This window comes from Boleophthalmus pectinirostris, unplaced genomic scaffold (assembly GCF_026225935.1).
Source record: "Boleophthalmus pectinirostris isolate CB_2022bp ecotype Guang Dong unplaced genomic scaffold, ASM2622593v1 HiC_scaffold_13, whole genome shotgun sequence".
NCBI lineage: Eukaryota > Metazoa > Chordata > Actinopteri > Gobiiformes > Gobiidae > Boleophthalmus > Boleophthalmus pectinirostris.
Window position 1 is genome coordinate 4556371 of NW_026571036.1, and position 22504 is coordinate 4578874.

Below are 22504 nucleotides of genomic sequence, written 5' to 3' on the forward strand. Positions count from 1 at the left end.
GATCCGCGCTCATGCTCACGTGTCGGCTGCTGTCCTTTTGTGTCTCCGCAGGTTCAGCCCGTACGAGTGGTACAACCCGCACCCGTGTAACCCCGACTCGGACGTGGTGGAGAACAACTTCACTCTGCTCAATAGTTTCTGGTTTGGAGTCGGGGCGCTCATGCAGCAAGGTACTGTCCTCAGCCTGGAGCCTCTGCGCCCCACTGCAGCAGGGGGCGCTGTGCCGTGAGGCCAGTGTGACCGAGGAGGCGCCACCGGGGAAGGTTTTACTCTGACAGGGACAAGCTTAAAAACAGAGACATTTCCCTTCGTTTGTTCATCTTTTACACGCAAACAGCAAATTCACCTCTGAAAATGAATCTTTCTAAAAACTCAGACGAGAGTGGAGATTCTGGACAACTACAGTTTGATGTTTGCGTGTAAAGTGAGATAAACGAGTTTTAGGAGCTGATGCGCCAACAGAGCGACTCATGTTTACCTTTTGATGATGATGATGATGATGAAGCGTCAGAGCAGCTGTCGTATTTCTTCTGCTGAAACACTTTTCATGTGTTTGCATTTTCACACACAGCTGATGTTTCATATCCATGACCAGAGAAAAATGAGGCTCAGAGGTCAGCGATTTTAACACTTCTTTAACAGATCTGTGGAGAGGCGAGCTCGTTCAGTAATGCGCGTTTTTCAAGGTATTTTTGAGTAAAACTGAGTAAAACTGTAATGAAATAAACGCTACAGGTTGGAGTCTAATCCAGGCGCCGCCCAGAGACTCGGTGTAGTTATGACGGCGCTCGATGGAGGATTTATGCAGGTTGATGTAAACGAAAACATTTTTGAAAACAATAAATAAAAACTTTTTTGAAAATTTTTTTGAAAACGATGAAGGAAAACGTTTTTGAAAACGATGAACGAAAAAAAATTTTGAAAACGATAAATGAAAACTTTTTTGAAAATGATAAAAACTTTTTTTGAAAACGATAAATCAAAACTTTTTTGAAAACGATGAATGAAAAATTTTTGAAAACGATAAATGAAAACTTTTTTGAAAACGATAAATCAAAACTTTTTTTGAAAACAATTTTAAAAAATTGAAAACGATAAATCAAAACTTTTTTTGAAAACGATGAATGAAAACATTTTTGAAAACGATAAATGAAAACTTTTTTGAAAACGATAAAAACTTTTTTGAAAACAATTTTAAAAAATTGAAAACGATAAATCAAAACTTTTTTTGAAAACAATGAATGAAAACATTTTTGAAAACAATAAACGAAAACATTTTAGAAAACGATGAACGAAAACTTTTTTTGAAAACAATGAATGAAAACATTTTTGAAAACAATGAATGACAATGTTTTTGAAAACGATGAATGAAATTTTTTTTTTTTTAAACGATAAAAACATTTTTGAAAACGATGAACGAAAACTTTTTTGAAATCGATGCTTTGTGCACAATGTTATTTTGTAAATGCACCTCACCATAGACGTTACAGACGAGAAGAGGACTTTTGTTTTGGGCCCATGCACCAATGAGCAGAGGCCACTGAACTTTTTTGAAAACGATGCCGTGTGCACGATGTTATTTTGGAAAACGGAGGGAGGGAAATATTCGTTTCTCAACATACCGCGTATGAGTAAACGTAGCCTGCGAGGAAGCTACAGTTCGAAAAAGCCGATCAGAACAATAACACTGGTCGAGTAAACGGCGTCTTGCGTGTGTGAAATGCACGAGAGGCGAACGTAAACCACGAAATCCCAACGCCAAAAACGCAGGGAGTTTGATTGACGACCTGACAGCCAGTAGATAACGATAACAAATGTTTATCTGGAACCACCACGTCCACAGATGCTGGATTTTCATTCTTTTTTTATTCTTTTTTTTGTTGCTTCATCTCTGTAATGCTATTTTGAACTTTCATTGACAGTTTCAAACAAAAAAAAATCCTCCATAGAACTTTTAAAAACAGAACCAGGCGTCTTTGAGTAGAGTCTGAAACCGTCCGTAAACCTTGGCACAGACGGTGGTGTGTAGGTGTGGATGTTTGTTTGTTTCTCGCAGCACTTTCTCTTTCTGCTCTGAACGGTCCACACCTCATTACACACATTTGTGACACATTTAGAGAACGAGAGAATCTGTGTTTCATTTGTTCGTTTCTTTTTCAAAATAAAAAACAAAAATAAGAAAACGAAAAAACAACAATTTTCTTCATTATTTGTCTCCAAAACCAAAATGAAAGTTTTCGATTTTGTGTTTAAATGAAAAATGGAAAAAATGGATAATGGCTGTTTCCCGTTTCTGTGAGTTAAACTGCAAAGCTGGACTGAACCAGGACTAAACCAGGACTGAACCAGGACTGAACCAGGACTAAACCAGAACTGAACCAGGGCTAAACCGGTCTCAGTCCTGGTCTGGTCCCGGTCTGGTCTCAGCCTCACTCCTGATCACCTGACAGTCTACGTGGGCGGACCTCCAGACCCATCTCGATGGTTCATCCTTGGTTCAGTCCTGGTTTAGGACTGAGACCAGGACCAGACCCAGACTGAGACCGGGACCAGACCAGGACCAGACCAGGACTGTGACCGGGACTGAGACCAGGACCAGACAAGACATGATCAGGTCTGAGATTAGGACTAAGACCGGGACTAGACCGGACCAGACCTGAACTGAGAACAGAACCAGACCAGGACTGAGACCAGGACCATAACGGGACTGAGACCAGGACTGACCGGGACCAGACCCAGGACTGAGACTGGGATCCAGCCTGGAACTGAGACCAGGACTGAGACTGGGAATGAGACCGGGACTGAGACCGATTTAGTCCTGGTTTAGACCTGGTTTAGTCCAGGTTCAGTCCTGGTGTAGTCCTGGTTTAGACCTGGTTTAGTCCAGGTTCAGTCCTGGTGTAGTCCTGGTTTAGTCCAGGTTCAGTCCTGGTGTAGTCCTGGTTTAGTCCAGGTTCAGTCCTGGTGTAGTCCTGGTTTAGACCTGGTTTAGTCCAGGTTCAGTCCTGGTGTAGTCCTGGTTTAGACCTGGTTTAGTCCAGGTTCAGTCCTGGTTTAGACCTGGTTTAGTCCAGGTTCAGTCCTGGTGTAGTCCTGGTTTAGACCTGGTTTAGTCCAGGTTCAGTCCTGAAAAACTGATAAAACGAATCATTGTCCATTTTTTCATTTTGATTTTGGAGACAAATAATGAAGAAAATCTTAGTTTTTTTCTTTTTATTTTGAAAAACAAATGAACGAACGACACACAGATTTGAGATCAGTACTTGTACTTTAGTCCCTTCCCCGGTGCGTCTCCTGGTGCAGTTGGCCGCTCCGCCTCTAGAGGGCAGTGGGGTGTGGAGTCAGGATGGAGGTTGCCTTGGGTACGTGACTCTCTGACCCCAAACATCACTCTGCACTTTTCTCTTTTCTGTGTTTATCGTGTATTTATTCGTTTATATTTCTCTCGAAGCGTTGTATAAAATAATCTGTGCCGCACGTGCCCAGGCTCGGAGCTGATGCCCAAAGCCCTGTCCACTCGCATCGTGGGGGGCATCTGGTGGTTCTTCACGCTCATCATCATCTCCTCGTACACGGCCAACCTGGCGGCCTTCCTCACCGTGGAGAGGATGGAGTCTCCCATCGACTCCGCCGACGACCTGGCCAAGCAGACCAAGATCCCGTACGGCGTCGTGGAGGACGGCTCCACCATGACGTTCTTCAAGGTAGGAAAAAAAAAAAACAACGAGGAAAGTGTGAACGGGTGAAGTTACAGGTTCGATCTGTGGAGAGGCGAGCCCACTCACAGTAATGAAAGCATGTTTTTGAAGGTATTTTGAGGCAGTAAAAACAACCTGTATAAAGATCTAACAGATAATACTCCCTACAACTGTACTCTTATGTGACAGTAAATACTCCCTACAACTGTACAACAACTCACTCTTATGTAACAGATAATACTCCCTACAACTGTACAACAACTCACTCTTATGTAACAGATAATACTCCCTACAACTGTACAACAACTCACTCTTATGTAACAGATAATACTCCCTACAACTGTACAACTCACTCTTATGTAACAGATAATACTCCCTACAACTGTATTATGTGACAGTAAATACTCCCTACAACTGTACAACAACTCAGCCTTATGTAAGAGATAATACTCCCTACAACTGTATTGTGTAACAGATAATACTCCCTACAACTGTACCGAAGGCGAACCCACGTAAACTGTCGGTTGATCAGGACTGAGACCCGAACCAGACCAGGACCAGACTGGGACTGAGACCGGAATCAGACCAGGACTGAATCCCGGGACTGAGACCAAAACTGAGACCAGGACTGAAACGGGGAACTGGACCAGACTGGGACTGACACCGGGACCAGACTGGGACTGAGACCAGGGGACTGAGACAGGACTACAGACCAGACCAGAACAGACCGGGACTGAGACCGGGACCAGACCGAGACTGAGACCGGACTGGGACAGACGGACAGACCAGGAGACCAGGGCTGAGACCAGGGACCAGACCAGGAAGACCGGGACCAGACTGGGACTGAGACCAGACAGACTGGAGACAGACCGGGACAGACCGGGAGTCCGGGACCAGACCTGGACTTAGACCAGACTCGGGACCAGACCGGGACTGAGACCCAGACCAGGCTTAGACTGGACCAGGACCAGACCTTGGGACTGAGACCAGTTTTAGTCCTGGTTTAGTCCTGATTCAGTCCTGGGATCAGTCCTGGTTTAGATCTGGTTTAGTCCTGGTTTTAGTCCTGTTTAGTCCCCAGTCCTTTAGTCCTGTTTAGTCCTGTTTTAGTCCTGGTCCTTTCAGTCCTGGTATCAGTCCTGGTTCAGTCCTGGTTTAGTCCTGTTTTAGTCCTGGTTTAGTCCTGCTTTAGTCCTGGTTCAATCCCGGTGACCAGTATCTCCGTGTTCCTCTGTTTCCTCTGCGTCCTTCAGAAAACCAAGATCTCCACGTACGATAAGATGTGGGAGTTCATGAACAGCAGACGCTCCTCGGTCATGGTGCAGAACGTGGAGGAGGGAATCCAGCGCGTGCTCACCTCGGACTACGCCTTCCTCACCGAGTCCACCACCATCGAGTTCGTCACCCAGAGGAACTGCAACCTCACGCAGATCGGCGGCCTCATCGACTCCAAGGCGTACGGCGTGGGGACACCTATGGGTAAGGAGGGGCATTACGCGCGACACGAGCACCACAGCTTTTTGGCGTTGGACGGGCTTGTTTATCGTCGAGTAGTTTCGTTTTAAATATTGACACTTTTACCGTAGATTTGCCAAATCCAGTCTCATACACTGGCTTTGTGTCCCTTGGTACAAAATTTTAAGTTTGTTGCTGGTTGGGTAAAAATAAGCTCTTTAACCCACTGACGCCGGATGCTGCGCAGTGCAGCCCTGAGTCTCCTGTCGGTGTCCGGATTGTCTGGCGATCAGCGTAACTGGTAAAGGCGGGGCCACACCTGGAAGCATGGGGGGGGCGTGTCCTCCTCTCGCTTCTATTCAATCCCAGACGCAAAACTGCCAGAGCTGTATTGTCGCGTTAAACCTTCTTTATCGTGACGTTTTATTTCTCCATTGAAAATAATCCAAATGTCCCGCATATGTTCCCATCAAGACCTGGTTTGAAGTAACAAACGTTGCGCTTTACTGCAGCGCATGAACGCACTCAAACACTTGATCTGTTCGCTGTTCCAGACGCTCCTATAACAGGTGCCATATCGCTATGTTGTGTAACAAATAAACATGGTCAAACACAAAAATGTTGTCCATTTTTGTGCTTGACCATGTTTATTTGTTACACGAGCGTTATAGGAGCATCTGGAACAGTGACCAGATCAAGTGGTTGAGCGCGTTCATGCGCTGCAGTAAAGAGCAACATTTGTTACTTCAAACCAGGTCTTGATGGGAACATGTGCGGGATACATACATGTGCGGGAGAAATAAAACGCCACGATAAAGAAGGTTTAACGCGACAATACAGCTCCGGCAGTTTTGCGTCTGGGAGTGAATGGAAGCGAGAGGAGGACACGCCCCCCCCATGCTTCTTCCAGATGTGGCCCCGCCTTTACCAGTTACGCTGATCGCCAGACAATCCGGACACCGACAGGAGACTCAGTGCTGCGCAGCATCCGGCATCAATGGGTTAATGGCCGAGTAATCATAACTATTTAAAATGAATGGTGCGCTTTGTAACCATGATCTTAAAGGGACAATCCAGAATTTCCTAGTGAGCCAGAGTGTTGGAGACGTGTGGAGACACTTTTTAAAATATTACACCCAGTCCTTGTATTTGCAGAGGTCGCTGGTGCTAGGCTAGTGCATGTCAATGGCCATAGTTAGCCTGCCGCCAAAAACAGTCTTACCCACTCCACAAAACACCCGAAACAAATGTATTATTACACCAGACTGTCGATGTGAACGTCTGTGTCGATAGAATAATCTGAGAAGTAAAACCAACCTTGCATTTGAAGGATTTATGTCTGAGCAGCGGCGGACTGATATATGAGAAAATAGTCCCTCAATACGCAACGATTTATGTGATTTTTGAGCACCGGGTAACACATAAAATCAGTTCAAGGTCAGTAAGCACAACCAGAATTACAAAAATACATAAGGCACGCTGTCGATTTTTGAGAAAATTAAAGAATTTTAAGTGCACCTTAAAGTCTGACAAATCCGGTAAACATTTTGGCTTGACCCTCCACAACATCTTTTGTTTCTTATGTGGCCCCATGAAAAAAATAACTGCCCACCCCTGTTCTAAACTGTATAAAGACGTGAACTAAGCGAGTGTGACGTCATTCATAATCGGCTCCAGTCAAATGAAGCTTAGCGGGGGCTGGCGGTTATAGCGGCAAATCTGCAAATCAATCAGGAGTGGGGCTGGTTTTAGTCGATCAAACACCTCGTTGGGCTATTATTAAGGTAGATTGATTTATTTATGGATTCTGAATAAAAAAATGACATGAGGGTCACATAGAGTAAGTTAAAACCGACATGACGAGCCCGACAGCAGCGGTTATAGAAAGAGGAGTGATGGTTTTTCGATAAAAGTCAGCGGGAACCAGAGCTCAAAGAAATTGCTCTGTGCCCGCGCCGTGCTCCTACGCTCACTTTATTTGGATCGCGGCGTCTTACAGGTTAACTAGTTCGCTTTGTTAACTGCTGTAACTGAATAATGGCATGATAGATAGGTTTAATAACAGGTAGAAGATTCAACCGGAGAAGCAGATGACTCACCGTCCACCAGAAACAGTACAGAGTGCACGCTTAATATTCAAAACTCAAACTGCTTGTAAGATTTGATTTTAAATTCCATAAACTCGACCTGTCTGTGTGTCCAGATACGAGGTAAACGTGTTCAAATTCAAGTTTTTATTGTATTTTTCGGAAGACCTCAGCTCTTCCAAGTCCGAGGCCGCGGTTCTCGTTCGGAAAGAGGTGTGTTGTCGTCTCCGGGTGGGTGGAGGAGTTCAAGTATCTCAGGGAGGGGCTTGTTCATGAGCGTGAGATTGACAGGTGGATCGGTGCGGCGTCGGCAGTGATGCGGTCGCTGTATTGGACCGTTGTGGTGAAGACGGAGCTGAGTCGAAAGGGAAAGCTCTCGATTTACCGGTCAATCTTCGTTCCTTCCTTCACCTCTGGTCATGAGCTCTGGGTAAAGACCGAAAGGACGAGATCACGAATACAAGCGCTCGAAATTATTTTCCTTTGCAGGGTGTCTGGGTGCTCCCTTAGTCTACGTTCAGACTGCAGGGCTTAACCCTCAATTTGGATATTTTTCGTGAAATCTGATGTTTTTGCGACGTCGTTCACATTTCCAATTAAATGCGACTTGTATTCGATCCCCTGTGTGAACATTAAACGTCCCAAAAGTGTCCCGCATGTGACACTGGAGACACGACGACGTCAACCACAGCGAGCGTCTCTGTGTTTACGGAAGTTGTCCAAACATGGACGCAGCATCGAGCACCTGGAGATTTTAAAGTTCCTCTCGTACCGGAGCCAGAACATGAACAACTTACTTGTTTTAAGGAGGAGATTGAGAAGGAGAAGGACGAGGTTTTTGGTCGTGGTGTTTTGTGGGGCAGCGGCAGCGACGTCCGTTGAAAGGAACGTGTGGATGTGGAGACGGAGCCAAGAGTGGTGAGTGGTGATGTGCTTCACTTCAGTGACATGGAGTTCATTAACAATTTTCACCTACTTCAGCGCAGAATAGTGACGTTTGTGTCTTGTTGATAACGTGTAGGTGGATGAATGCACTTTGACCGTTCAGACTGAAGTCACATGTCAAAAGATCAGATATGTATCAGTTTCAGGAGCACATATCCAAGTGTCCTGGGTCACATTTGAAAAAATCGGATCTGTGTCGTTCAGACTGTCATTAAAAGATCAGATACAGGAACATAGAAGCCAAAAAATCGGATTTGGGTCACTTCAGGCTGCAGTGTGAACACAGTCTTATAGTCCAGTGCAACTTACATATGCTTTTTCTTCTTCATTACACATTTTTGGCTGATGCGACTTATACTCCGGAGAGACTTATAGTCCAAAAAATACGGTAGATAAAGCCTAAATGGGCTCCAAAAAATGAACAAAAACAACCGCAGTTATTTCCTGGGATTCGGTACTTGATGATGTATTCTTAATGACAAAAACACCAGACATGACACTTATTTTATTGGTTTTTCAAGACAATTATCCCATCAGAAAGTAGAATGAGCCCCACATGAGTCTCTCTTTTGCGTTGCCAGTTCCAGTGCTGAAATTCAGTTGATTCAAACCTAAAATGTCTCCCTCTGATGTGAACGGTCACTCCCTCAACCCCGGCCCCTACAGCCAGTCGTGAGTCAGTGCTAGTGCAGCGTCTGCAGCTCAGGGAGTGTAACTCTGGAGGCTGTGAGGTTCCTTCACACGTGGCAGTGTCTCGTTGAACCGGCCGTGGCCTCGTGTGCGCAGGGACATGGATGCAGCGTGACAGTTAGTGCTCTGTGCGGCGCCGGCGGCTTCGGCTCTACGGAGCGTTTGACCTTTATTGATGGGGTCGGCGCGGCAACAGCTCCGCGGCGAGTGACAGGGGCGGCCGTGACAGGTGCAAAAGGTGCAGCCCGATGAAAAGAAAATGGTCCCAGAGGTGGGATTTATGGCCGGGGCTAAAACCCGCCCAAGGCTCCAGAGATGCTACTGCCAACCACTCTGCCGCTTCTATAATGGCTTCCTCCAATGGGTGTTTTATTTACAGCTGCTGTCCTCGGCGCCGTTCGTGCTGCTGCGGGGCTAATACAAAACAGACACCGCACACAGATAACACTGTCTACCTCCAATTAAAACGGATAAATTGTGCCCACAAATCTATTTTGTCCCTGATATTTATTAGTGGTGATTTCCTCTCATCCTGGAGTGAAGCTTTAGGTGCATAATAATAACGAAACCGTCACCTTAAAGAGGCGATACTTGACTTGTGCGTGATATAAACTGTAACATATAACCAGTGTCGGGGAGTAACAGATTACAAGTACCAGAGTTATGTAATCAGAGTAATCAGAGTACAAATTATGAGTAACGGTATTCGGTTACAGTTACTGTTTCAGTGAGTGGTAATTGGATTACAGTTACTTTGTTGAAATAAATGGATTACACAGAGGGATTTTCCTGTTTTCACATTTTGGGCTAAACCAGGACTAAACCAGGACTAAAACCAGGACTAAAATCAGGACTAAACCAGGACTAAACCAGGCTTAAAACCAGGACTAAACTGGGGTTAAAACCAGGACTAAACCGGGATTAAAACCAGGATTAAAACCAGGACTAAAACCAGGACTAAACCAGGATTAAAATCAGGACTAAAACCAGGACTAAAATCAGGACTAAATCAGGACTAAAACCAGGTCTAAGACCAGGACTAAGACCAGGACTAAACCAGGACAAAACCAAGACAAAAAAACAGGACTAAACCAGGACTAAAACCAGACCAATATCAAGTAATCCAAAATATTCAGATTACATTACTCACTTTAAATAATTTAATGGATTATGTTACAAACTACATTTTGGTGTGTGTAATCTGTAATCTGTAGGGGATTACATTTTAAAAGTCACCTTCCCAACACTAAATATAACTAGTGATGGACAACTGAGACGGAGCTCTGGAGCACGTCTCGTTCTTTCTGAAACAAATGGCTCCGGCTCTCGGATCGGAGCTCGCTCGGAGCTCGCTGCCTCTCGGAGCTCGCCTCGCTCCTCGCCGCCTCGGAGCTCGCCTCGCTCGCTGCCTCGGAGCTCGCCTCGAGCTCGCCTCGGAGCTCGCCCGCTGCCTCGGAGCTCGCCCGCCGCTCGGAGCTCGCCCCGCCGCCTCGGAGCTCGCCTCGCCGCCTCGGAGCTCGTCTCGCAGCAGCCGCTCATGTGACCAAAGCGCCGAAGTGTGGGTCCCTCCCCCGACTGCTTCGCTCTGCGTGTCGATCGCTTCAGTGTATCGAAGCGTTTCATTGGCTCAGCGAATGTTCCGCTCTGTGATTGGTTCAGAGTGTTTCAGAGTATCAGCGCACTTCTGTGGTCTGACAAGCGCTAAACTGCTACAGTATAAAAGATGCACCAATGTTTCTTAAACATGTTGGGTAGTGAGGAGTATTGTGTGACAATACAATACATATCCTTAACAAACTGGTTTGAATATTTGCTTCATATAGTTTTCTACCATATGGATTAGGTTGAAAAACCTCTTACTTTTTGAGGAATGAGATTTTTTATTAAGAAAGTTCATGGTAACGGAGGGAAAATTGTGCAAACAAGTAGAAGGTGCAGGATTTTACATCATTTGTCGCTTTTTTCTTCTGAATACTTTAATATTACTTCAAAATGAAAGGAAACTATTTCTATAAAATATGTCAGTCCTTCCAAGCAAATTTTTATCATTTTAAATACATAAAAAAAAAAAAAAAAACATGTACCTTCATCAACAGTTCAGAGATGGAATAACACAAGATATGATGAAATACATCCATTTATTTACATGATTTGCAGGTCTTTGAAATTTAGGAAATAATTTTTGTTCCATGTTTCATACATGGTCTGTTTAAAACATATGGAACTTTAGAACCAAAAATGGTACAGAAAAAAGGTCAACAGTTTCATAAACTAGAGTACATATGTATCTGTTCAATACATTTTTATATCAGATGCATTAACTTGAATTTTTGGCCTTGTTGTTTACTTCTGCTTGACTGGGCCCATTTATTTATTTATAGTTTTTATCTATTTTATTTTTTTAGTATTGCTTTTATGTATTGCTTTTATTGATTTTATTATTATTATTTTATTTATTTATTCTATTAGTTTCCTCATGATTGAAACTTAATTCTGCAGATTTTTTATTTTTATTTTTTTTATTAAAATGTTTTGCATTGTTATGTGAAGCACTTTGGAAACTGTTTTGTTTATAAAATGTGCTATACAAATAAAGTCGGGTTGGATTATGAAGCATTTTATTGTCCGGTAATCAGGAAGTGCGTGTAAGCATGCTGGTTGGTGTTTGCTTTACCATCACGATAAAACTCCACTCTGGTTTCTGGGAGTTGAAAAGCGTTTCTAAACTCTTTGTGGTGAATAATTAAAGTTCAAACTGTTCAAACTCGTTCTGTTTTTCACATTTTTTGAGACAAATCAGGAGCAGCTCCTCCAAGTCTGTAATCTCCGAGCGCAGCAAGAGGGAGAAATCTCATATCAGATGAAAGAGGTGATTTTTTTCTTTTTTTCTTTTTTTGCAGGATTCATTAGTGACCGTTGCTGTGTCTCTAATGGGTTTCTCCTATAGGGTGAGCCTGGGTGTGCTCAGGAGCTGCGCGCTGGTTCTTAAGGAGCGTATAGAAAATGGAATATATAGGTCTGACTGAGAGGAGCCCACACACCAATTTACTGCAGCCCGTCCTGCTCAGCTGACAGGGCTTCAACATAATGTTCCAGAGCAGAAAGAGACGAAGGATCACGCAGTACACACAGTACACACAGTACACACAGTACACACAGTGCACACAGTACACACAGTACACACAGTACACACAGTGCACACAGTACACACAGTACACACAGTACGCAGAACTACAAAGGTCTGGGAACAGTACAGCTACTATACTATACATCTAATCTGCTTTTTGAACATAATCGTGTAGTTTATCTCGTAACATCAGCCGGTATCTGACAACAAGAGCTCGGTGGTGTTGGCAGAGTTGCGATGAAGTAAAAGTACAGTCACTTTAACTGTATTTCTCAAGTAGAAGTTCGACGTAGTGCTAAGTAAGTAAAGAGTTGTATAGAGGATTTTTAGAGAAGTGAAATACAGCGACAGTCCGTTATCAAATGTTGTGCATGTGTGACACCACCTTCCTCCTCCACAGCCTCAGTAGAAACATCTCCTCCCGCCTCTTTACTCTAAAAATCACGCTTGTTTACATCCAGTGCGTGTTCAGAATTACTGTTGAAGTGACCTGCCTAGAAATATTTTAACAATCGACGCGTCAGTTTTTAGACCCTTCGTCTGCTTCAGTCGCGCCATCGCTGGAAGGAATCTCCGAGAATCACCTCATTTGGTCCTCGCTCCTTTTCCCCTTCTCTTCTTCTTCTTTCAGCGACCTCAAAAACGGACTTTCTTTTGCACCGAAATGGTCGTGGATTCTCGTCCGCCGTGGCAACAAACTTTGTGTGAATTTCGAGGAAGCGGCAGTTTGAAAAAGTCTCTAAGAACCGCTGCATAAACCACGTAATCCACACACGCCGACGAGTCAGTTACACTAGAAACGTAGGGAATTTGATTGACAACCTAACAGCCAATAGAAAGTGAGGGAGCCTCGTTTTCTGTTGGCTGATGTTTATCTAGCCGCACTATGTCCACAGTTGATAGATTTTCATTCTTTTTTTTTTTTTGGTCATCATAATTACAAAGCTGCTGCGTCTCTGTAATGGTATTTTAAACTTTCAATGACAATTTGAAACTAAAAAAAAAATCCCCCATACAACCTTTAACCCATTAATGCCCACATGTTTCTCAAAGATGAAATTATGAAACGAATACTGAAAAAAGTGTACCAAGTATTAGGGATGTTACAATGACTGAAATATCATGATATCGTATCGTCAAAGTTCTCATAATATATCAAATTATAAGTCTCTTTGCTTAAATGAAGAGTTATGGTGCAGCAAGAGCTATAAAAAAGACAGCGGGAACTACATAGACCATGATCCTTTGCTCCATTTCAGTGCAGACGACAAGAAGAAATAACAGTTCTTACACTTTTAAGTCTTGTCAAGGTATTTTATGAGGGAAGAAAATTGCATATTAACACTTTTGTGAGCCTCTACAAAATATCGTAATAATTATCGTACCGTGAGATGTATGTCGTGAAAATATCGTACACAGAGATTTGGATATTGTTACGTCTCTAATCATGAGCCTCCCCACCATATCGTGAGCTTTCCCAGGATATCGCAATAAATATCGTACCGTGAGGTTCATACCGTGACGATATCGTATCGTGACAAAGTATACTCTGGCATGATCAAGCAAAACTGTGAAAAAGTGCGTGAAAAAGTGAGTTTCATGGTCAGTCACAGTTGTGGCCGGCGGAATAATACCTTGTATGTATGTACCTCGATGACAGATTTTGTATTTTGATATAATACAGTGAAATTATGTATATATGTATGTATACTAGTTAGGGATGGGCATGATTAGTCGATTAATCAATAATTGATCATTAAGAATTTTATCGATTACGTTAATTTTAATCGACAAACCGAATGTAGGTTGCTGTGTGTATCGTGACCAAACAGGTCTGTACATGTGTCTCTGCATCAGAAACAGAGAGACACAAACAGTCAATCCGCCTGCAACGTACCCAAGTGCATATGTATATTTAACGATGATTTGTACAAGAAATTCCACACTTTCCGTTGTGTTCGGGACAAGTGTGAGTCCATGTGCACAGTGTATAAAGCAGCACATATGTTTCTGTGTCCAGTGGAAAAAAGTTTTACCAGGTGAGAGTCGCTCAATGTGGATGACGAGAGCCCACCCCCCTCCCCCCGTACGGGTGTCCTGTTTTGACAAACGCAAATCTGGTTTCACACTAACCTGTATTCACCTGAGTCATGTCTTTTAATCCAACAGAAGTTGAACCACATCAGCGACACAAGAGCTGGAGTTTTATCTTCACTTAGTTTATGCAAATTAGCGATGCAGTTTTAAGTTTCGTTTCTGTGAGAGTTGCGCAAAAACTGAATTAAAAACATTATAATGTCAAACAGCTGATGTGGCTCTAGAGTCGTTACGTTTATATGTCGTACAGTAGAATTTATTTATGCAGATTAGTAGTGCAGATAGTAATAATAATGATGATCATTTTAATATAAAAATGTTTATGATTAATCGATAATCGATCGTTAATTCTCTCGACGATCGATTAAGAAAATTTCATCGAATGCCCATCCCTAATACTAGTATATGAAGGTAGTAGGGGTGTAACTGTACATGTATTCGAGTCGAACCGTTTCAGTGCGGGGCGTTTGGTTCGGGGCAGGGCTGTGCATGATTCGTGTGTGTTTACATTCCACCACCACATGTGCAGCTACACGGAGACTCGGCTCTTTAATATTCATGAGGAACTCGTCCGTGATTGGGGCAGCGCTTTATAGTTAGGAGCGGCCACCTTGACAACAGCTGCCCCCCGCCTTGACTACGTCCCATCTTTGCACTGGCCCCCTGTTAAAGGTTGTATGGAGGATTTTTTTTTGTTTCAAATTGTCAATGATAGATTATAGATGCAGTAGCCTTGTAATTATGATGACCAAAAAAAAGAGAATAAAAATTCATCAACTCTGGACGTGGTGGGGCTAAACATTTTGCCAATAGATAACGACACTGCCTCGTTATCTGTGAGCTGACAGGCTGTCAATCAAACTCCCTACGTTTCTAGCGTAACTGACTTGCCTGCGCCGCCGGTACGTGGTTTACGTACGACTGTCACACAGTCCACAGACGCAAGACGCACAGACGCTGTTTACTCCACCAACACAACAGTTCTTAGCGGCTTTTTTTTACCTATATCTTCCTCGCAGTTCGCACAAAAGTTTGTTGCAATGGCGACAAGAATCCAGGAGCAGTTCGCCGCAAAAGAAGCCAAACTAAAGGTGATTCTTGATAGATTCATTCCAGCGATGGCGCGACTGAAGCAGACGAAGGGTCTAAAGACTGACGCACTGGTCCACAAATTACTCCTGGACAGGAAACTTCTGCTGATTATGAAAACGTACTTTATTTCCAAGAGCTACACAAACGTTTTTCAGGACACGAAAGCGATATCCTATGTCTGAAAACGTAATTTTCAATGCAAAGAAAGAGTCCGCTTGCTGCTGCGTGTTGTAGCTAGTTGTTCATTCGCACTGAATCTCCGCGCAACTCTTCTCTGCACCCCTTTCCTGCTCCTCTCCCCGCTGCCCGATCCACTCTTCCCCCTGCTCCTCACTTCTCCGTCTTGTCTAACCAACACTGTAGTTAGTTGTTTACAAGTCATGTGCACCGGCTGTAAACAAACCTGTTTGTGGCGTAAGGAGGAGGAGGAAGGAGGCGTTTCTACGTAGGAGCTGTAGGGGAGGGGGGTGGTTTTCACACATGCGCAACATTTGAAAAAAGGACAAACAGTCGCTGGATTTCTCGTTCCTTGGAAAATCCTCTATACAACCTTTAATTTTAGAATTGTTTTTAAAGCTTTGAATGGACTTGGCCCCACAGTACGTCTCGGACCTCATCCAAATTTATACCCCTGAGGTCCGAGGTCCAGGTCCAGCTCAGGGGGCCTAAGACGAGACTTAAAACCAGGAGGACAGGAGCTTCTCTGTGGTCGGCCCTAAACTCTGGAACGATCTGCCGCTTCACGTTCGAGCAGCTCCACAGCGGAGAGTTTTAAATCTCGTCTGAAGACCCACTTTTATTCTCTGGCTTTTAACACCGCGTGAGTCCTGTGCTCCTCTGTGTCTTTTATTTATTTTTATGTGTTTTTATTGGTTTTACTGATTTAATTTATTTATTGGTTTATTTATTTCTATTCTATGATTTTATTTTTATTTTTATTTTACTGGTTTTATTTTATTTTACTGGTTTTATTACTTTAAGACTAGTATTATTTTAGTAGTTTCCTTTATCATCTTATTGTTGTTGTTTTTTTATGTATTTGTGCAGCACTTTGGAAACAGTTTGTTTGTGAAATGTGCTATAGAAATAAAGTGGATTGGATTGGATTGAACCACGTGAATCCTCACAAAACTGCAGTTGTCATGTTGCGATTCTCACTTTCACCTCGTGGACAAGTTGTTTTTTCTGGCCAAAAATATGAAGCTTGAGTAAAACTTCACGCTGGAACTGTTCGTGCTGCACTTTACTTTTTGAACAGTTTTGTTTACTGTTTACAAGGAATTTATTTTTTTATAATATTTCATACATTTGTTGCTTATTTGAGAATATTTAATTTAACTTATTAGTATTACCAACCAGCATTTATTTTATTTCCCCGTTTGTATAATGTTAAAAGAAATAGTAGATTTAATAAACACACAAATAAACAACAAGCAAATGGTTTTTGTTCTCATACTGTACCGAAAACGAACCGAACCGTGACCGTAAAACCGAGGTACGTACTGAACCGTGATGTTTGTGTACCGTTACACCACAGTAGGTTTGTATGTATGTTGTATATGAGGCTCAGATGTACCTGCTATTTTCAATTAAAATAATTAAACCAGTAAAATAAGGACAGTGATAAATGTGGTTCAAACTGGAAGAATTGTTCCTGAGACATTTCCGAACCGATAAGTAGCTTCCTGGTTGGTCTGAGGCCGACACACATGTAGAGGAACCAGAAACAAAACTTGCCTTTAAACCTTTTAATCCGGCCCGCCGAAACTTGAATAAATAATAATAATAAACCTTGTTAATGTTTTTTTTTTCCTGCATTTCCGGCGTTTCCCAGTAGACGGCGCACTATATATACATTGAGGTGCGGCGGCTTCTGTTGGCCGCAATGCTTTATGGGAAAGTATTGACAGGAGTCATTTCGGGCGGTGTATTCGGACCATGAATGAGGTAAAAGTGTTCAAGACATAAGGCTGCACTGTTTCCGCTTTAAATTCACAAAATTCACACTCTCTGTGTTAGGAAAGTCCTGAAGGTTTGGTTTAACTGCGCGTTAGCATGGTCTATGTGTTGTTTACGCGCTCGGTCTAAGTGCTCGGGACACATGTTTGTCTTTGATGTGCAGTGGGGCAGACCTCATTTCACTTTTCATGAGTTCTGGAACTTACATGGCTAAAAGTTGCAGCGCGTAGTGCAGAATACGTCCTACATGAGAGTAAATACGAGTGCAATGGAGCTGGGCTCTGAACACGTCATTTCCCGTCTTCTGTCCGGCCCATCAGTCAAATTTTAGAACCTATGTGGCCCCCGAGCCAAAAAGTTTGCCCACCCCTGTCCTAGATGGTATTTTTTTGATGTATCTTGACCTTCAAACAGCAATGACCTCTACAAATACGACGATCAGAAGGAACAATTCAACCACTGTGACTCTGAGATCACGACGATCAGTGAAATGACGTCCCAGCATCAACACATACGCAAATAAAATCAGAAAATGGTGGGCGGGGCTTGGTCTGACTGTCCCGTAATGGGCGGGGCTTGGTGTAATATTCGTGTGGTGGGCGTGGCTTGTTGTGATTGGCGATTGATGGGCGTGGCTCGGTGTAATTGTCTCGTAGCGGATGGAGCTTTGTCTGATTGATGTTCGGGGGGCGTGGCTTGGTGTGCGATGGGCGGGGCTCGGGGTGATTGGCGGCGGGCGGTTGTAGAGCTGTACGGAGAGCTGCGATGGCCGTAAACGGGACACAGCGCTGAGTTATGGTCCCGTGGAGGCTCGTAAAGCACAGGTACTTACAGTCATGTCCTTCAGATGACCAGAGACCTTCTCCTGTGTCCAACCGTAAACCCGCACGAAAACACACAGAGAAGTCGAGTCATACAGGCTCATCCAACAACGGACGTATGGAGTCTGAAATTATGAAACTTACAAGTACATTTGACAGGTTTTCATGGTTTTCTAATTCCGATTTGGTTTGGTGGGATAATACCTCTGGTCAGTATTTATTTTATATTGTTGAAGTGTCAGGTCAGAGTCCTGCACAGGTCCGTTTTTAATTGAAAAATAGAAAAATTTTAAAATTACGATTTCAAGAATTACAATCACGAAATGAAACGGTTATGCTTTCTATTCGCTAAACAAGGACTGAACCAGGACTAAACCAGGACTAAACCAGGACTGAACCAGGACTGAACCAGGACTCAGGACTAACCAGGACTGAACCAGGACTAACCAGGACTGTACCAGGACTAAACCAGGTCTAAACCAGGACTGTACCAGGACTGAACCAGGACTGTACCAGGACTGAACCAGGACTAAACCAGGACTGAACCAGGACTAAACCAGGACTGTACCAGGACTAAACCAGGACTAAACCAGGACTAAACCAGGACTGTACCAGGACTAAACCAGGACTGAACCAGGACTAAACCAGGACTGTACCAGGACTAAACCAGGACTGTACCAGGACTAAACCAGGACTAAACCAGGACTGAACCAGGACTAAACCAGGACTGAACCAGGACTGAACCAGGACTAAACCAGGACTAAACCAGGACTGTACCAGGACTAAACCAGGACTGAACCAGGACTAAACCAGGACTGAACCAGGACTAAACCAGGACTGAACCAGGACTAAACCAGGACTGTACCAGGACTAAACCAGGACTAAACCAGGACTAAACCAGGACTGAACCAGGACTAAACCAGGACTGTACCAGGACTAAACCAGGACTGAACCAGGACTAAACCAGGACTGAACCAGGACTAAACCAGGACTGAACCAGGACTAAACCAGGACTGAACCAGGAACCAGGACAGGACTAAACCAGGACTAAACCAGGACTAAACCAGGACTGAACCAGGACTAAACCAGGACTGTACCAGGACTAAACAGGACTAGGACTACCAGGACTAAACCAGGACTAAACCAGGACTGAACCAGGACTGAACCAGGACTGACTAAACCAGGACTAAACCAGGACTAAACCAGGACTAAACCAGGACTGAACCAGGACTAAACCAGGACTAAAACAGGACTAAACCAGGAACTAAACCAGGACTAAACCAGGACTGAACCAGGACTAAACCAGGACTAAACCAGGACTAAACAGGACTGAAACCAGGACTGAACCAGGACTAAACCAGGACTAAACCAGGACTAAACCAGGACTAAACCAGGACTGAAACCAGGTACCAGGACTAAACCAGGACTGTACCAGGACTAAACCAGGACTAAACCAGGACTAAACCAGGACTAAACCAGGACTGAACCAGGACTAAACCAGGACTGACTAAACCAGGACTAAACCAGGACTAACCAGGACTAAACCAGGACTAAACCAGGACTAAACCAGGACTAAACCAGGACTGAGCCAGGACTAAACCAGACTGAACCAGGACTAAACCAGGACTGGACCAGGACTAAACCAGGACTAACAGGAACCAGGACTGAACCAGGACTAAACCAGGACTGAACCAGGACTAAACCAGGACTGAACCAGGACTAAACTACTACTAAACCAGGACTAAACCAGGACTGTACCAGGACTAAACCAGGACTGAACCAGGACTAAACCAAGACTGAACCAGGACTAAACCAGGACTGTACCAGGTCTAAACCAGGACTGAGCCAGGACTAAACCAGGACTGTACCAGGACTAAACCAGGACTGAACCAGGACTAAACCAAGACTAAAACCAGGAGTAAAACCAGGACTGAAACCAAGACTAAACCAGGACTAAACTAGGTCCAAAACTAGGACTAAACCAGGCCTAAAACGAGGACTAAACCAGGACTAAACCAGGACTAAAACTAGGACTAAAACTAGGACTAAACCAGGTCGAAACCAGGACTAAACTAGGACTAAACCAGGCCTAAAACCAGGTCTAAACCAGGACTAAACCAGGACTAAACCAGGACTAAACCAGGACTAAAACCAGGACTAAAACCAGGACTAAACTAGGACTAAACCAGGACTAAACCAGAACTAAAACCAGGACTAAAACCAGGTCTAAACCAGGTCTAAACCAGGACTAAAACCAGGTCTAAACCAGGACTAAACCCAGGACTAAACAGGACTAAAACCAGGACTAAACCAGGACTAAAACCAGGACTAAAACCAGGACTAAAACCAGGACTAAACCAGGTCTAAACCAGGACAGTACCAGGACTAAACCAGGACTGAACCAGGACTAAACCAGGACTAAACCAGGACTAAACCAGGACTAAACCAGGACTGAACCAGGACTAAACCAGGACTAAACCAGGACTGAACCAGACTTAAACCAGGACTAAACCAGGACTAAACCAGGACTAAACCAGGACTGAACCAGGACTAAACCAGGACTGAACCAGGACTAAACCAGGACTAAACCAGGACTGAACCAGGACTAAACAAGAGACACTTCCATTTCAGCAGTGTCAAATGTTTTGTGCGCCAGCTGCTGCCCCCTGCTGGTCAAGTACGTGTCTGAGTTTGTCATACTGGAAATCGGTGGATTCGTGTCACTGTTGATCCAAAAATCTGAATCACATTTTACAAACAGAATTTTCAGTTTTACAAATGAAATTATTTTTTGCAAATGAAAAAAAAAAGATATATTTACAAATACACATCGATTTGTAAATACCAAAATACGAGTTACAAATATTAAATCTGCCTTTGTAGATTTCAAAACACACGTACAAATCAATGACTATTTGTAGATTTGTAGATTAAATTACTTAAAGTGAGTAATGTAATCTGATTACGTTGGATTACTTGATATTGTCATGTTTTTTAAAACTGCATGAATGTAACAAAAACATCCTGAAAATTCTTGTTTGTTTTCTTCATATTGTCTGTTGAGCCCAAGTCTCCATGAACAGACTTTTGTTTTACTGTAGAGAAACAAAGACGAGGATCTGAACGTAAGAAGTTTTGTCATTTTAAAGAAAATAAAAGCCTGGACTTTCCTTCACCGTATTCAAAATATTATTGATAGAAAAATTATTTTTAATGAGATCACTGCCTTAAATTACTGTTAGTGTCATATTGTGTAGTCCTGGTTTTAGTCCTGGTTTAGTCCTGGTTTTAGTTCTGGTTTTAGTTCTAGTTTACTCCTGGTTTTAGTCCTGGTTTAGTCCTGGTTTTAGTTCTGGTTTTAGTTCTAGTTTAGTCCTGGTTTTAGTTCTGGTTTAGTCCTGTTTAGTTTTAGTTCCTGGTTTAGTCCTGGTTTAGTCCTGGTTTAGTCCTTGGTTTAGTCCTAGTTTTAGTCCTGGTTTAGACCTGGTTTAGTCCTGGTTTAGTCCTAGTTTAGTCCTTTTAGTCCTGGTTTAGTTTAGTCCTGGTTTTAGACCTGGTTTAGTCCTAGTTTAGTCCTGGTTTAGACCTGGTTTTTAGTTTAGTCCTAGTTTAGTCCTGGTTTAGTCCTGGTTTAGACCTGGTTTAGTCCTAGTTTTAGTCCTAGTTTTAGTCCTGGTTTAGTCCTGGTTTAGTCCTGGTTTTAGACCTGGTTTAGTCCTAGTTTTGGACCTAGTTTAGTCCTGGTTTAGTCCTGGTTTAGTCTTGGTTTCAGTCCTGGTTTTACTCCTGGTTTTAGTCCTGGTTTAGTCCTAGTTTAGTCCTGGTTTAGACCTGGTTTTAATCCTGGTTTAGTCCTGGTTTTAGTCCTGGTTTAGTCCTAGTTTAGTTCTGGTTTAGTCCTGGTTTAGTCCTGGTTTAGACCTGGTTTTAGTCCTGGTTTAGTCCTGGTTTTAGACCCGGTTCATCATCACATCTACCCTCCAGACAAGTTACACATTGCACCTTTAACACTTGACAAAAACCAAAAAATCACATTAATAATAGAGATTTTATCAATTACGATCAATATTAAAGCTTTTGTAAAAATAATAATTCTCGTCTTTGTAAGATTCGGCCCAAATTGGTTGAATATTTCTCCATTTTGTCGTTGGTTTTCCTCCTCTTCTCTCTGGTCGTGTGATTTCAGAGTAAAGCTGATTAGTCGCTCATTAGTGGAGTTTTACACTGTTGGCTTCATTAAGTCTCTGTCACTTTTCCTCTTTGTGCTTTGACAGTTTCTCATTTCTCTGTGTGGATTCGAGGACATTTGCAGAACTCAGAAACTTTGTTCTAATTTAAAAAAAAAAAAAAAAAAAAAAAAAAAAAACCTTCTTTGACAGACACTCGTCCTGGTTTGTTCCTCGGTTTTGTACAAAAGACACGATGTTTTAGAATGTTTCAGGACTGAGACCAGGACCAGACCAGACCAGACCAGACCAGACCCAGAGACTGAGACCAAGACCAGACTGAGACCAGGACTGAGACCAGGACTGA

The 22504-nt window shown here is 43.2% G+C and overlaps 1 protein-coding gene across 1 annotated transcript in view; it reads left to right on the top strand.

Annotated features, from left to right (window-relative positions):
* Positions 1-22504, top strand: part of LOC110153437 (glutamate receptor ionotropic, kainate 2-like) — a 238669-nt gene that overhangs the window by 184814 nt on the left and 31351 nt on the right. The window contains exons 16-18 of the mRNA XM_055149757.1: positions 52-170; positions 3487-3704; positions 4952-5177. Of these exons, the coding sequence (XP_055005732.1) occupies positions 52-170; positions 3487-3704; positions 4952-5177 (563 nt within the window). The remainder of the gene's footprint in view (positions 1-51; positions 171-3486; positions 3705-4951; positions 5178-22504) is intronic.